The sequence below is a fragment of the Panthera leo genome, chromosome D2, assembly GCF_018350215.1.
Source record: "Panthera leo isolate Ple1 chromosome D2, P.leo_Ple1_pat1.1, whole genome shotgun sequence".
In the NCBI taxonomy this organism is placed as follows: Eukaryota; Metazoa; Chordata; class Mammalia; order Carnivora; family Felidae; genus Panthera; species Panthera leo.
In genome coordinates this window covers 33,564,392-33,578,467 of record NC_056689.1, presented here as the reverse complement: position 1 = coordinate 33,578,467, position 14,076 = coordinate 33,564,392, and the positions used below count along the sequence as shown (strand labels likewise).

Genomic DNA, 14,076 nt, shown 5'->3' with positions numbered 1-14,076 from the left:
TAAAATCCTGATAACACAGTTTGTGAGTTCGAGCCTGGCATCAGGCTCTGTGCTGACAGCTCAGAGCCTGGAGCCTGCTTTGGATTCTGTGTCTCCCTCTTTCTCTGTCCCTTCCCTGCTCATGCTCTGTCTCTCTCTCTCAAAAAATGAATAAGTGTTAAAAAAATTTTTTTAGAGTATCAGAAGATTAATTATTGAATTTTAATTTTCTTTAATTTTAAATATTTTTTTTTTTTTAACGTTTATTTATTTTGGAGACAGAGAGAGACAGAGCATGAACGGGGGAGGGTCAGAGAGAAAGGGAGACACAGAATCCGAAACAGGCTCCAGGCTCTGAGCTGTCAGCACAGAGCCCGACGCGGGGCTCGAACTCACGGACCGCGAGATCATGACCTGAGCCGAAGTCAGCCGCTTAACCGACTGAGCCACCCAGGCGCCCCTAATTTTCTTTAATTTTAATGTTTTTATTTTCAAGAGAGAGAGAGCGAGAGAAACCAAGGGAGGGGCAGAGGGAGAGAGAGAATCTGAAGCAGTCTCCAGGCTCTGAGCTGTCAGCTCAGACCCCAACGTGGAGCTCAAACTCACGAACCATGAGATCATGACCTGACCTGAAGTCGGATGCCCAATCGACTGAGCCACCTGGGTGCTCCTAATTATTGAATTTTAGGTAGAGTATTCCAAGTTTGTAGAGTGGACAAAATTGAAAAGATTGTAGGGTGCACTTGAGTGGCTCAGTTGGTTAAACATCCAACTTTGGCTCAGGTCATGATCTCATGGTTTGTGAGTTTCAGCCCTGCATTGGGCTTGCTGCTCTCAGTGCAGAGGCTGCTTTGAATCCTCTGTTCCCCTTTCTCTGCCCCTCCTCTGCTTTCTCTCTCTCTCAAAAACAAATAAACATTAAAAAAAAAAAAAAAAAAACTTAAAAAAAGAAGATTGTAGCAATTCTAGGGGAATAAAAACTCTTTCTTCAGCATCTCAGGAGCAAAGTAGTCCAAGGACAAAATGACCAAAGCATGAATTAAGGGAATGAGATACCAGATATGATACAAATTCTGAATAATATTAGAAGGTAGTTCCTATTGGATCAGTGATTGGGTATGGGAACAAAAGAGCAAAACTTTTTAAGTAGACAATGATCAGACTAATTTTGCTTTAGGGATTGATTAAATTGAACAATTGTAGTTGGAGGCAAAGATTGGAATGGCATGTAAAAGACTGGGAAGGTCAAGTAGAGAAGGATCTTAGAAATAAGTTTCAGGCTTTTTATTCCTCCTTATTCCCCCCCCCCCCCTTTATTCTTTAGTTCTTAAGAAACTACACAAAATTTTTGAGTAAGTTAATCTAGCAGTAAGTTAATCAAGGGGAAGGGAAAGTAGAGCTGAATTAGATTTTTTTAGTACACAAAATGATAAAAATTGAACTAGTATTGCAGCAATGGAGATACAAGAAAATGAAGAGAATTTGAAGAATCAATAGGACTTGGAGTCCTGAAAGAGAACAATGACACCAAAATTTTAAGTCCCAGTGACAGAGAATGATGATAACCATGACAAAAGTAGGATAGGAAGGATAACCAATTTTGAGGGAAAGGTACTATATTCAAATCACCACCACAGACTAAAAGGAATCCAAGGAATACCTTGAAATTTTGAAGACTGTGCTATAGGTTTTATTGAATCTGTTCTTAGAGGATGTGGCCAGTGCATGCTTCTGTCTCTAGCACCTGGGTGGGTTATGCCCTTTTTCATGATGAGAAGACTTTTTGTCAGAAGAGCATTGTCATTTTGTTGGTATAGGACAGATTGTACTGGAGTAGCATTCTGACCTCAGTTTCAGCCATGATTCTGCCCCTTACTAGTTGAAACACTTGAGAGAGCCATTTAACTTCTCTGAACCTGTTTTCCCTTTTGTGAAATAGGGATAAAACCTGCCCTACTAAACCCCCAAGATGCCTCTGAAAATCATGTAGGATTATGTATGTGAAAGTACTTTGTAAACAAAGCAGTATAAATATACTGTCATTGCTATATAGTGTCAAGATATACAAGTATTTTAGAAACTATATCATTAATTTAGTAGACATTCAATGGTAATAGTGTTCTAATCACTGTGTAGTTATGAAAGACATAGCCCCCTCCCTTCCAAAGAGTTTATAAGCATGTAGGGGAGACATATTTACAGTGTAATTGTTAAGTGCCATGATATAGGTCTTCATTATATGCTATGCTATAGGACCACAAAGGAAGGGACACCATTAACCTAGTCTGGGAACATGAAGAATTTTCAAGAATTGGAACACTGAAGTGACATTTAAAGACAAGGAGAGGTTAGGTAAAAGATGGGAATAGTGTACCCCCAAACAATAGGGTGTTTGAAAGTATGGAGATTAAAAATAAGTGATGTAATTTTAAAAATGAAAATAAGTATCTGGAGTGTAGAATGTATCTGGAATGTGAGGTAGTGACAAAAGATGACGGTTGGAAATGTAGGCAAGGTTCAGATCACAAGGGATCTCGCATGCCACGTGAAGATAAAGAACTTGGATTTTGTATAATAAAGCCAGTCTTGAATCAAGAGAAGGTTGAGATTTGAATTTTAGAAAGCATATTCTGAGTGTTGTAGAGTAGACAAAATTGGAAAGATTGTAGTAATTCTAGAATAGAAGCCCTTATTCAGTGTTTCAGAACCAAATGAGCAGAAACAGTTCAGGTAATTATTTAGGACCTATTGGCCATGGAGGGTGAGAAATAAAGAGAATTCTAGGACAATTCCTTGATGGGAACTATGGATAATGGCTTAGGGGGGAAAATCACACACTAAATTTTGGACATACTCAATTTGAGATATGTATGGAAAATCCCAGTGGAGATATTTGATAGTTTACTGGGAATCTGGAGTTTAGGGGAGGGCTTTCGACTGAGCACTCTATTATTTGAGGGTCCTCAAAATGTAGATTTTAGTTGAAACTGTAGTTATGAATGAGATCACTAATTCAGAGCGGTATGATAGGAGAGCCAAGGACAGAATCATAGGACACACACTGACATTTAAGGATCAGGAGAAAGACTAGAAGTCCATGAAATAGAGCAATCAGTTGTGACCAGAGAAGTAGAAGAAAAACCAGGTGAATGCTTTCAAGAAACCAAGAGAGGAGAGAGTTATAAGGTGGAGGAATAGAGCAGAAACCAGATAAATATGGATTAAGGAAAATAGACAAAAAGTCAGAAAAGGAAGATACCCATTGCAGATCTTAATACCCTTTCAAAAAGCTCAGTTCTCAAAATAAAGGATATATGGCAGAAACAGGGATGAGGAGTAAAAGAGAGTTACTTGTTTGAATTTAAAAAAATTTTTTTAACATTTATTGTTGAGGGACAGAGCACAAGCAGGGGAGAGCCAGAGAGGGAGGGAGACATAGAATCTGAAGCAGGCTCCAGGCTCTGAGCTCTCAGCACAGAGCCTGACGCAGGGCTCAAACCCGCGAACTGCAAGATCATGACCTGAGCCAAAGTTGGATGCTTAACTGACTGAGCCACCCAGGTTCCCCCTGAATTTTTAAGATCATAAAGATTTAAGCATGTTTAATTGCTCAAAGGAAAGACCCAGTGGAGAAGCAGAGGCAGAGGAAACAATAGAATCATAGGAGGGATGGAGGAGATGACTGCAGTTAAGAGGTTGGGGGAGTGGGATTCAGGATACAAATAGTGTTTAGTAAAGGATAGGAGTATCTTCCTCAGATGGGGAGAAATTTAAAGATGCATACTGGTGTAGACGTGTGGATGGAGAGGAGCAGGGAAGTGAAGTTTGGTCTGAAGGCCTCCATTTTCTCTGTAATTGGACACAAAGTTGATTTACTGAGTAAGAGATAAAGTGAGTGACGGTTCAAGAAAGGGGACCATTTGAAATTTCTACTGAGAAGCATGGGAGACAGAATGTTTAATAGGATTGCTGAGAAGTGCCAATGACCAACTACATTGGGGACCATGAATTTGTAGTAGCACAGAGCCATTTTGATGATTTTATACTTAGCACCCAAGTTTAGAAGCTAATTCATCCAAGAATTGCAGTTTTCCCTTATAGGTAGAATAAAACAAAAGGGCAAAACAATTTAGAATGTTGTTTAGAAAGTAGGTGAATGATGGAATACTTTAAAAGTATAAGAAGCAAAGGTATCCGGAAGGGAGTTGATAAGGAGGGGTTGTCTAGGTTTTTAATACAGTTGAAGAATAGATGGAGTAATGGGAGTGGAACTGAAAGGTTAGGAGGTTTTAATCATTGAGTGAGAGATTGGAGTTCAGGATTTCAGAGGTGGAGCAGTAATTATGGTCAAGGCTGAGGAGTTGAAGTGGAGTGGAACTCAAACTTCTCAGTTCTTATGTTTTAGGTAGATCATTCTGCATGGACATTGATGGTGAGATTTAGCATGGAGAAGGCCTGCAAGCCAGGAGCTGGAGTTGCATGTGAGAAACGACTAGAAGTTTAGAAGATGGCAGGGACAAGGATAAACTATCTAGAAGGCATGAGCCTCAAAGGAGAAGGTATTTTTTTCTTCATTGGAGTGATGAAATTGGAAATGGTAATGCAAAGCAACACTTAAGACTAAAGCCTTCTCTGCTAAGAGTAGTGGTGTGTGGAAAAATGCACAGCATCTATTTTGAAAAAAGGGTTTGAAAAGTATTATCCTTCAGGATAACTAAGATTTAATTAAGATAAAGAGATGAAGACAGCATTACTGTGAAGATCTAAAGTGTGTGTGTGTGTGTGTGTGTGTGTGTGTGTGTGTGTGTGTTGGGGGAAGAGGGATGAGTTAAAAAAATAATGAGGCACCTGGGTGGCTCAGTCATTTAAGTGACCAACTTCGGCCCAGTTCATGATCTGGTGGTTTGTGGGTTTGAGCCCCACATCAGGGTCTCTGCTGTCAGTCCAGAGCCTGCTTTGGATCTTCTGTCCCCCTCTCCTTTTGCCCCTCCCCCATTCTCTCTCTCTCTCTCAAAAATAAATATTTTTTTAAAATGATGGGATTTCTGGAGGCTTAAATGAAAAGGATTGAGAAGGAGGAGAACAGCCAGAGATGGCATGGTGTAAGAGAAATACTGAGAAAAAGTCAGAAATGTAGATGACAGGAGAGACTTTATTTGGATAGTTGCCAATAATGGCAATGATCAGAAGCACAGGCCTCTGAATGATTCTTTGTAGTAAAGTTGTTCAGTTGGCATAGGCTGCATGTACCCCAGTTGGTGTTGGCGGCCTTGTAGGGCTAGCTAATACTTTTGTAGCCTTTGCTTAGAGTTGGGGAATAGGAGTTAGTTGATTTCTAGGATTCCTTACCCAGTAGTAGAAAAAGTGTATCTGTTCTTCCCCTATCCCTGGTCAATACTATTCCTGGTTTGTTTTTCCAACTTCCTAAATTAAAACTTGCTTTATACATTTTTTTAGTTGCCATACATTAAATCTGAATGAAAATAACTTGTGAATGTTATTGATTACTATATAGATGTGTGTACTTCATGCCAAAATTTGGGTTAAAGGAAATGTTTCAACAGAATAGTTGGTCAAATGAATATTACCAATTCAAGTTTCCTAGTGTTGGAAACTTGGTGATTTGAGATTATTTTGTAGCTCTTTATTCTAGCTAATCCTCATTTTTAGCCATCTCAGTTATTGACCATTCACATTACATTTGCATATATTTATATTCTGCTTTTTTCCTATCATAAATATAGGAGAGTAGGAAAAATAGTCTGAAAATAAGGAGGAAAAATATATTAGAAGAATATCCTAGAAAAGCAGGAATAATTGGCTAAAGATGAATTAGAAATAAAAAGAAAAACTTTTTTTTGTTTATTTATTTTGAGAGAAGTATACATGCATGAGTGGGGGAGGGGCAGAGAGCAAGTGAGCAGACTTTGCTTGCGCTCAATCTCCCAAACAGAATGGTGAGATCATGACCTGAGATGAGATCAGGTCAGATGCTTAATTGAGCCATCCGGGCTCCCCAAAAGAAAAAAATTTTAAAGCCTGAAAATAGATGGGAATGCTGTAAAATGACTTAGGAATTAAAGTAGTTGAGAAAAAAATATATATATATTTTTTATTAGAGGGTGTGTGCAAGTGGAGAAGGGCAGAGAGACAGAAAATCTTAAACAGGCTCCATGCTCAGGGCAGAACCTGATGTGGGGCTTTATCCCATAACCCTGGGATCTTGACCTGCAACGAAATCAAGAGTCAGGTATTCAACGGACTGAGCCACCCAGGAGCCCCAAGAATATTAATTTTTGATGACAAAAAATTTTTTTAACTCTTTGACCAGTAGGGTCAATAATTAACCCCCTGTTAGGCCAAATTCTATTTGGTTGGCTTTCTTTTGCCTGGTCAGATCACCTGCTACAACTCCTCTCTCCTTCTACAAAGAGCACATGCCTTTTTCCTCTTATGCCTTTCTACATGCCTTTCCTTATTTACTGATATATTAAAATATATTCTTTTGAAACTTCATTTTCTAATTTCAGCATTGTGTTGTTAGAACAACACTGATCTAAAGTTTTCATCTGCTTTCATCTGTGATGGCATTTCTTTATCTTTGAACCTGTACATTCCTTAGAATGTATCCCAGCTCGTCTTGACATGTAAAAGTATGCCTTGAGTTGAAAAAGTTGAAGAGCATAGGTCTATAGATGACTTACCCATGAGCAGTTTTTTAGATAAATAAAGGCACTTTGGCTCTTGGGGGTAATACTTCAGTGTAAATTGCAGTGGAGCGTTCACAGTGTGCATGAAAATATGTAGTAACACTGGTGACTGGTTGAATTGGGGGGATGGGGCTGGTCTCCCAGTTGGGTTTTTAGGAAGTTCTGCAGTTTGAATAGAATTCAGCCAGGAGTGGAACTTTGTTGTTGATTATTAGAAAGCATATATAATCTAGAATGCAACATCTTAAAGACTGTTTTCCTGAATAGAGTGATAAAGAATTTTTCTTGGCCTGATGAGAAAAATGTGATCCCATCTTGATCTCAGAAATTTGTGTTTGAGATATTTAAGCTTTTCCTTTTTGTAATGTCCCAGAGCACCTTGTGATTTATTTAGCAATCATTTATTAAAATCTGCAGTTCTTAAACAATTAGTTTACTGATTAGGGGCAAGTTTGGTCTGTTTAGTCTATGGCTAGAGAAAAACATACTTTAACAGAGATTTTTATTTTATTAGACTCTGGACATACTATATTTGAGGGAACAAAATGTGTTTTAATGCTTTGTTCTAAATGTGGTAAAAAGTAATGGGAATAAATGTGTTCTAATGAAGAGCAAGTAAAGAAGTTCCAATTTTGTTTTATTAAGTATCAAAGAAAGCAAGAGGGATTGGTGATTTCAAAGTCTTTTAGAATTGGTTGACATCCCTCTGCCTAGTTCTTATCCCACTTCCAGAGTATTGAGTTAGTCCTGTTTTGTTTTGTTTTGTTTTGTTTTTCCCCAGTAAGATAGAACATGGTTACTAATTATTCTTTCTCAGGTAATTGATATAATTCTAACCCAGGCTCCTGTTTTTAGTTTTTTTTGTTTAAGTTGAAATGTAAAGAAGCAATTGGTCCTATACATTTCCAGGCTTCTGTATAATAATTGATAATTACAGTGATGACTCTGAAACATCAAGAAAATACTATATGGTGTATGCCCAAATATAAAGTGAGTTTTTTCTAAAACAATTTTTATTTCAGAAAAGAGGGAGCTGCCTTACATTTGAGACTATATACAGACTCTTACTATAAATTCTCTTGCTTTGTTTTGAGAAACAAAGTACTATTTGGTAAAGAGTGTAAAACTACTTCAAGCTGATTTTGAATGTTTAATGAGGCCACTTGTTGGAGTCAGTGAAAAGGAATCAAATAAATTTAGCAGATATGTAGTAATTTTTCCAAAGTATAGAACCTCAAAATTGTGCTAGATACTGTTGAAAATAGACCTTTTAGTTTCCCATTCTGTTTCCCAATAGCAGTTTTAGAGTACAGTTGGTAATATATATGGGAACTGTGGCTTAGGATTAATTTGCAGTGATAACATTTTATGTGTATTCAATAAGTGATATATCAAACAACTTAAATGAAAGTGAAGATTAGCCTTTGAAAAAAGTGTTAGATGACTTAAAAATGCCTCCAGTGATAAGGAATGCATTACATACATTTGATGTCAAAGATGCGCATAAAGATTTTGAATGAAGATGTTTTGTAAAACATAGGTAGGAGAAAAAGCAGTATTTCAAAATTACCATTTATTAATACTGTTTTAAATCTATGTGTGCAGCGTGCCTGGTTGGCTGAGTCGGTTAAACGTCCAACTCTTGATTTGGGCTCAGGTCATGATCTCATGGTTCGTGAGATTGAGCCCTGCATCATCGGTGCTGTCAGCACAGAACCTGCTTGGATTTCTTTTTCTCCTTCTTCCTCTGCCCCTCTCCCCCCTCTCAAAAATAAATAAACACTAGGGAAAAAAAATCTATATTTGCATCTAAATGAATTTAAATTTTATAAATATTTGTTTTATCTGTATATCTAAAAGTTTCAGAAAATTTTTTTTAATGTTTATTTATTTTTGAGAGACACACAGAGAGAGAGAGAGAGAGAGTGCAAGGGGGGGAGGGGCAGAGAAAGAGGGAACCACAGAATCTGAAGCAGGCTCCAGGCTCTGAGCTGTCACCACAGAACCTGACGTGGGGCTCTAACTCATGAACATGACCTGAGCTGAAGTTGGATGCCCAACCAACTAAAGCCACCCAGGCGCCCCTAAGGTTTTTTGTTTTTTGTTTTTGTTTATTTGTTTGTTTTTTAAGAGGAACTAGCTGTTTTTTTTAAATGTTTGAGAGAGAGAGAAAGAGAGCAAGTGGAGGAAGGGCAGAGGGAGGGAGAGAGAGAATCCCAAGTACGTTCCTCGCTGTCAGTGCAGAGCCTGTCGTGGGGTTCAATCTTACGACTGTGAGATCAAGACCTGAGCTGAAATCAAGAGTTGGATGTTTAACTGACTGAGCTACCCAGGTGACCCTAGCTCTTTTTTTTTTTTTTTAATGTTTATTTATTTTTGAGAGAGAGAGACAGGCAGAGAGAGCGGGGAAGAGAGAGAATCCCAGACAGGCTCCATGCAGCCGGCACAGAGCTCGACGTGGGTGAACTGTGAGATCATGACCTGAGCCAGAATTAAGAGTTGAATGCTCAACCAACTGAGCACCCAGGTGTCCCTGGAGAGTTTCTTTTCAAGTTGGGCAGAAAACATTGTTTTTAACTTCCTTATTATAAACATGGTATGTCACTTTATATTTGGGATTTCTTTCTATTCAGGTTTAAGTTACATTTATTGTGCTTCCTTAAGGTGAAGAGTGTATGTTTTGAGAATTCTGCCAAAAATTGTTATGGCTTAAAGAAAACTTTAGTTATCCTGAAAGAACTTTTAATTTTGAGGCAATTCATTTCTCTAATAAGTCTCAACAAAGAACATGCTATTATATATAGATTAATAAAAAGTATAATTTGATTACTTTTTTAAAAAACCTTTTAAAAAATTAATACCTCTATCCAATAAACACTCTAGCTTTTCAAGTTTTACTTTTGTTTATCTAGATCCATTAAATTAGTATTTATGTTAATATATTAATGGTGATTTATTTTTTATTAATTAAAAAAAATTGCAGCTGTACCTTTTCCCCCAACACATCGCTTGACATCTGAAGAAGTATTTGATATGGATGGGATACCCAGGGTTGATGTTCTGAAGAATCACTTAGTAAAAGAAGGTCGGGTAGATGAAGAAATTGCACTTAGAATTATCAATGAGGGTGCTGCCATCCTTCGGAGAGAGAAAACCATGATAGAAGTAGAGGCTCCAATTACAGGTATACTTATTTATGTTTTGGATATTGTTTTTTTGATTATACCATTATTTGGTTGCTTGGATATAGGGCTGCTTATTCTTCAGCGTATGGTATACTAAATTAATATTACATGGACATTATCTTGAATTTCCAAATTATTTTTTGTAATTTTTTTTTATTTTTGCCTGTTTTTAGTGAATAAGCATGATCCTAAGTAACCTGAGTGCAGAAGTTGGTCTAATATGTTTTTTGTGAAGGTTTCATCAGTTGTGTTGGCCATAATCCAATTTGATTCAACAAATTCTTATTTACTTTGCTTTCAATTATTAGGGGAAAATACCTCAGTGTCAACATAGCAGTCAATAGAAAGTGTTGCGTTAGAATGGAGATTTTAACTGCCACCATTATAATTTTGTAATCTTAAAACATAAGCTTGGCTTCCTGAAGAGGAACTTTATAAATTTAGGTGAAAATTTTGTCACTAACTACAAATTTCATTATTTTTGTTAACTCTTGTTCTAGATCTTGAGCACATGAACACTTGGGTACATCATCCCTATTAGGACTCTTCATAGACTCTGACTTCCTTCTGAGACATTTCTTGATAGAATTTACATTATCTCTTATGTGAAAGAAATTAGAATTTAAGTAAAATTTGTTATTTCAGAGTTTTTTTTCATATCTAATAATCTTCTTGTTTCAGTGTGTGGTGACATCCATGGCCAATTTTTTGATCTGATGAAACTTTTTGAAGTAGGAGGATCACCTGCTAATACACGATACCTTTTTCTTGGTGATTATGTGGACAGAGGTTATTTTAGTATAGAGGTAATAATCATAATACTGTCATTTGATTTGCTTTTAAGTGTTACCATAGATGATTTCCATTAATTCCTAGTAAAATAAGTTCCTTAAAGTACCTATATTGGGTTCTTTTTAATACCTCTGCATATTCTGAAGTTTTTAGGTGAAACTACTATTTATTCTCTTCCACCTTTCAAACTATTCTGTTTTCTTTGTATTACTATGTTTATGAAATTATAATTGCCGTTTTTCCCAGTGGAAATTATGTGCAAACTGAGGGTTCTTTATTGTTCTGTTATCTAGTGGCCCTAAGGAGCTAGTGCTATTTATCTCTTTTGCCCCTAAAGGCATTAATTACCCCATGTGAAAAAAGATTAATTGAATTTTCTCTGATTAAATAAAACATACTATAATGCTTTTATTGCTTAAACCGTAGTGCTTCTATCCCACCTTCTATAGCTATTAAGACCCGAGTCTTTTGTGTATTCTGAAAGTATTCATTTCTTTTAAAAAACTTAAGAGGCATTAAAATGACCTATTGATCATTACTTAACAGTACATGGTTCTTTTTGCTCCTTTTATTTCTCTAATTATATAAATAAAATAAGGTAAATATAGAACAATCTGCCGTTTCTAATATATGCATCTCTCTTCTTTTTTAATTGAAAATGTGGCCATATTATAATGTTGTTCTGTAACTTGCTTTTTTCATATATCTCTATACTGTGATGTCTTTCCAGGTCAGTATATATAAATTTATAATATTTTTAATAGCTGCATTATATTCTGTTGAATAAACAAACCACAATTAATTTCATCGATTTCTTATTGTTAGACACTTACGGTGTTTTCAGTTTTTTGTCACTACAAATGATACCTCAGTGAACCAGGTTTTATATATATGTATATATATATATATCTTTGCACACTTGCTAAATTATTTCTGTGGGGCAGATTCTTGGAGGTAAAATTGTTGGATAAAAGCTCTACTAATATATACTTATGTTGAGCATTTACTATGTTCCAAGCATATTGTAAGCACATAACACACACTGATTAATTGAATCCTCACAACAACAATATGAAATAAGTAGTGTTACTTTATCCATTTTATGGATGAGGAACCTGAGGCCGTGCCCAAGGACACATTGTTAGTAAGCAGTACAGCCAGCCTTATTCCAAGCCTGTACTCTTTCTTAACCACCTCTCCCAGTAGACAATTAAAGCTTTACCTGGTGCATTTCCATGCTGGTTCCTGTTGTTTATATCCCCTTCTCCAGTATTTTTAACCTCCTTTCTGAGGTATGCTAGGATTCATAGTGAGGAAGGAGTTCAGGGCCCTGGCCACCCAAATTCCCTAAGGAATTTTGTTACTCCCCCCCTGAGTTGTTCTTCCTTTATTCATAGTTTCTTCATCAGTCGCCTTAAACTTCCCCCACAGTTGCAAGGAAATCAGAAAATGGCCCTTCTTAACAAAAAGACTGGGGGCTTTGGAAAAACAAAATGAACAATTTTAGGAAGCTTATTGGGAACTAAGCATATTGGTGTGTATGTCCTTGTATTAGAATGTTTTGTAGCTGACTCTTTTAACATATTTTACTGTTACAAAAGGAAAATAATAAAGAAAGCAAAAAAGACAGAGTTTAATAAGTATTTCCCTGGCTTAATTTGTTTTTTCCTTGTGAATAAAATGAAGGTGTGAATAGTTATAGATTTTATACCTTAACTTGTTAAAAATAAAGTTTGTTTTTCTTCTTGTGTATAATTATATTTCCATATGAAATGTCTTTCCTTTTTTTTTTTTTTTTAACCAAATAAATAAAATGTGAGTCTCTTGTGTTAAATATATTTAGAGGGGTGCCTGGCTGGTTCAGTCAGTAGAGCATGTGACTCTTGATCACAGGGTTGTGATAAGAGACCTCACGTTGGGTATAGATATTGCTTAAAAATAAAACCTAAATAAATAAATAAATCTACTTAGAGAAAAGCATCTGCTTTACTGCTTATTTTAATATTCTTTTTTAAATTATACTTTCTTTGAATCAGTTTAGATAATAAGCCCCTACCTTATGTAAGGCAACAAGTATAACCAACAAAATAAACATAAAAAATGGGTATTGCCTTCGTAAGACAGCATGGCATAATGATTAAGATCAGAAGATCAGATTCCTATCTCTTAAAAGTTTTTGTAATTTCAGACAAGTTACTTGAGCTCTTTGCTTCAGTCTCCTCATTTATAAAATAGAGATATTATTATTTACTTCATAGAGTTGTTTGAGGAACAAATGAGGGGTATTAAATATATTGTGCTTGATACATTGTAAGTACTCAATAAATGGTAGATGCTGTTATTTTTGACACTGTTATTATTTTATTTATTGATATACCTAAGAAGGAAACCAATCTGCTGATTGTTTTTACAACAAATAGTCTATAAATCTAAAGTAATTAAATAGATTGACTCATTCATTCAACAGATATTTATTATTCTTTTGCTGTTTGGTAGGTACTTTTCTAGGAGTGGAGGATGAGTGTGAATAAGATGACAAAGTTCCTGATTTCATAGAGCTTATATTTTAGTAAAGGACAAAGAGAAAAAGATAGTAAAGAATAACAGAGATTGTAAGGACAATAGGGTTAGAGGAAAAGGAACAAAGATCAAACAACTTAAACAAAAAGATAAGTTAAATTCACTTAAAACATTTTCTTTTGCAGTGTGTCTTATATTTATGGGTCCTGAAGATTCTTTACCCAAGCACATTATTTCTTCTGAGAGGCAATCATGAATGCAGACACCTTACTGAATATTTTACCTTTAAGCAGGAATGTGAGTATTGCCATGAGAAATACTTTCACTTCCTCAGTAATCTTTTGGAGTGAGGTAGTAGGAGTTTGGAAAATTTACAGTGCAACATTAAGAACAGATTTTGTGTCCCAACACATAAAGCTTTAAGGATGATTGTCAGGAGCTCTCTAGTGGTTAATGGTGTTTCATTCAGACATTTTCATTTCAGTATTTCCTGTTAAGTTTGCCTTTATAGATATATGAAACAGTTTTGAGTTTTGTACATAGTTTTAATGTTTAAGTGATTTTTTTTAACAGGAAGACTAAAACTAAAAGGAAAAAAATTGTTTTTGCATTAGAGACTTTTGTCCCCCAATATTGAAGCTCTCTCATGAAGCTTCTTAAATTATTCATGCTGTCATCATTGCAGATTGTTTCAAACACACTGTTAATGAATTGAAATTCTTAACCTACAATGTTTACCCCATTTCTCTCTTAAATTATTGTGGCAATGGCAGTCTATAATAGCCAGAAGCAACAATATGATATAGGGCAGTATTTGACCTTTTTTCACATCTCTTAACTGGGTGCTTAAGTTAATATTCATGACTATAGTAAGTCTTAGAGTTAAGTTC

The 14,076-nt window shown here is 35.9% G+C and overlaps 1 protein-coding gene across 7 annotated transcripts in view; it reads left to right on the top strand.

The window, feature by feature from the left end:
- PPP3CB (protein phosphatase 3 catalytic subunit beta) overlaps positions 1–14,076 on the top strand; it is a 72,828-nt gene that overhangs the window by 5,285 nt on the left and 53,467 nt on the right. For 4 of the 7 annotated variants that reach the window (XM_042909071.1, XM_042909073.1, XM_042909074.1 and 1 more), the window contains exons 2-4: positions 9,673–9,873; positions 10,556–10,680; positions 13,372–13,483. In XM_042909071.1, the coding sequence (XP_042765005.1) occupies positions 9,723–9,873; positions 10,556–10,680; positions 13,372–13,483 (388 nt within the window). In that variant the 5' untranslated portion in view covers positions 9,673–9,722. Of the gene's footprint in view, positions 1–4,265; positions 4,539–9,672; positions 9,874–10,555; positions 10,681–13,371; positions 13,484–14,076 lie in introns of those variants that run through there. The other 3 variants (XM_042909069.1, XM_042909070.1, XM_042909075.1) reach the window with 3 other exon arrangements.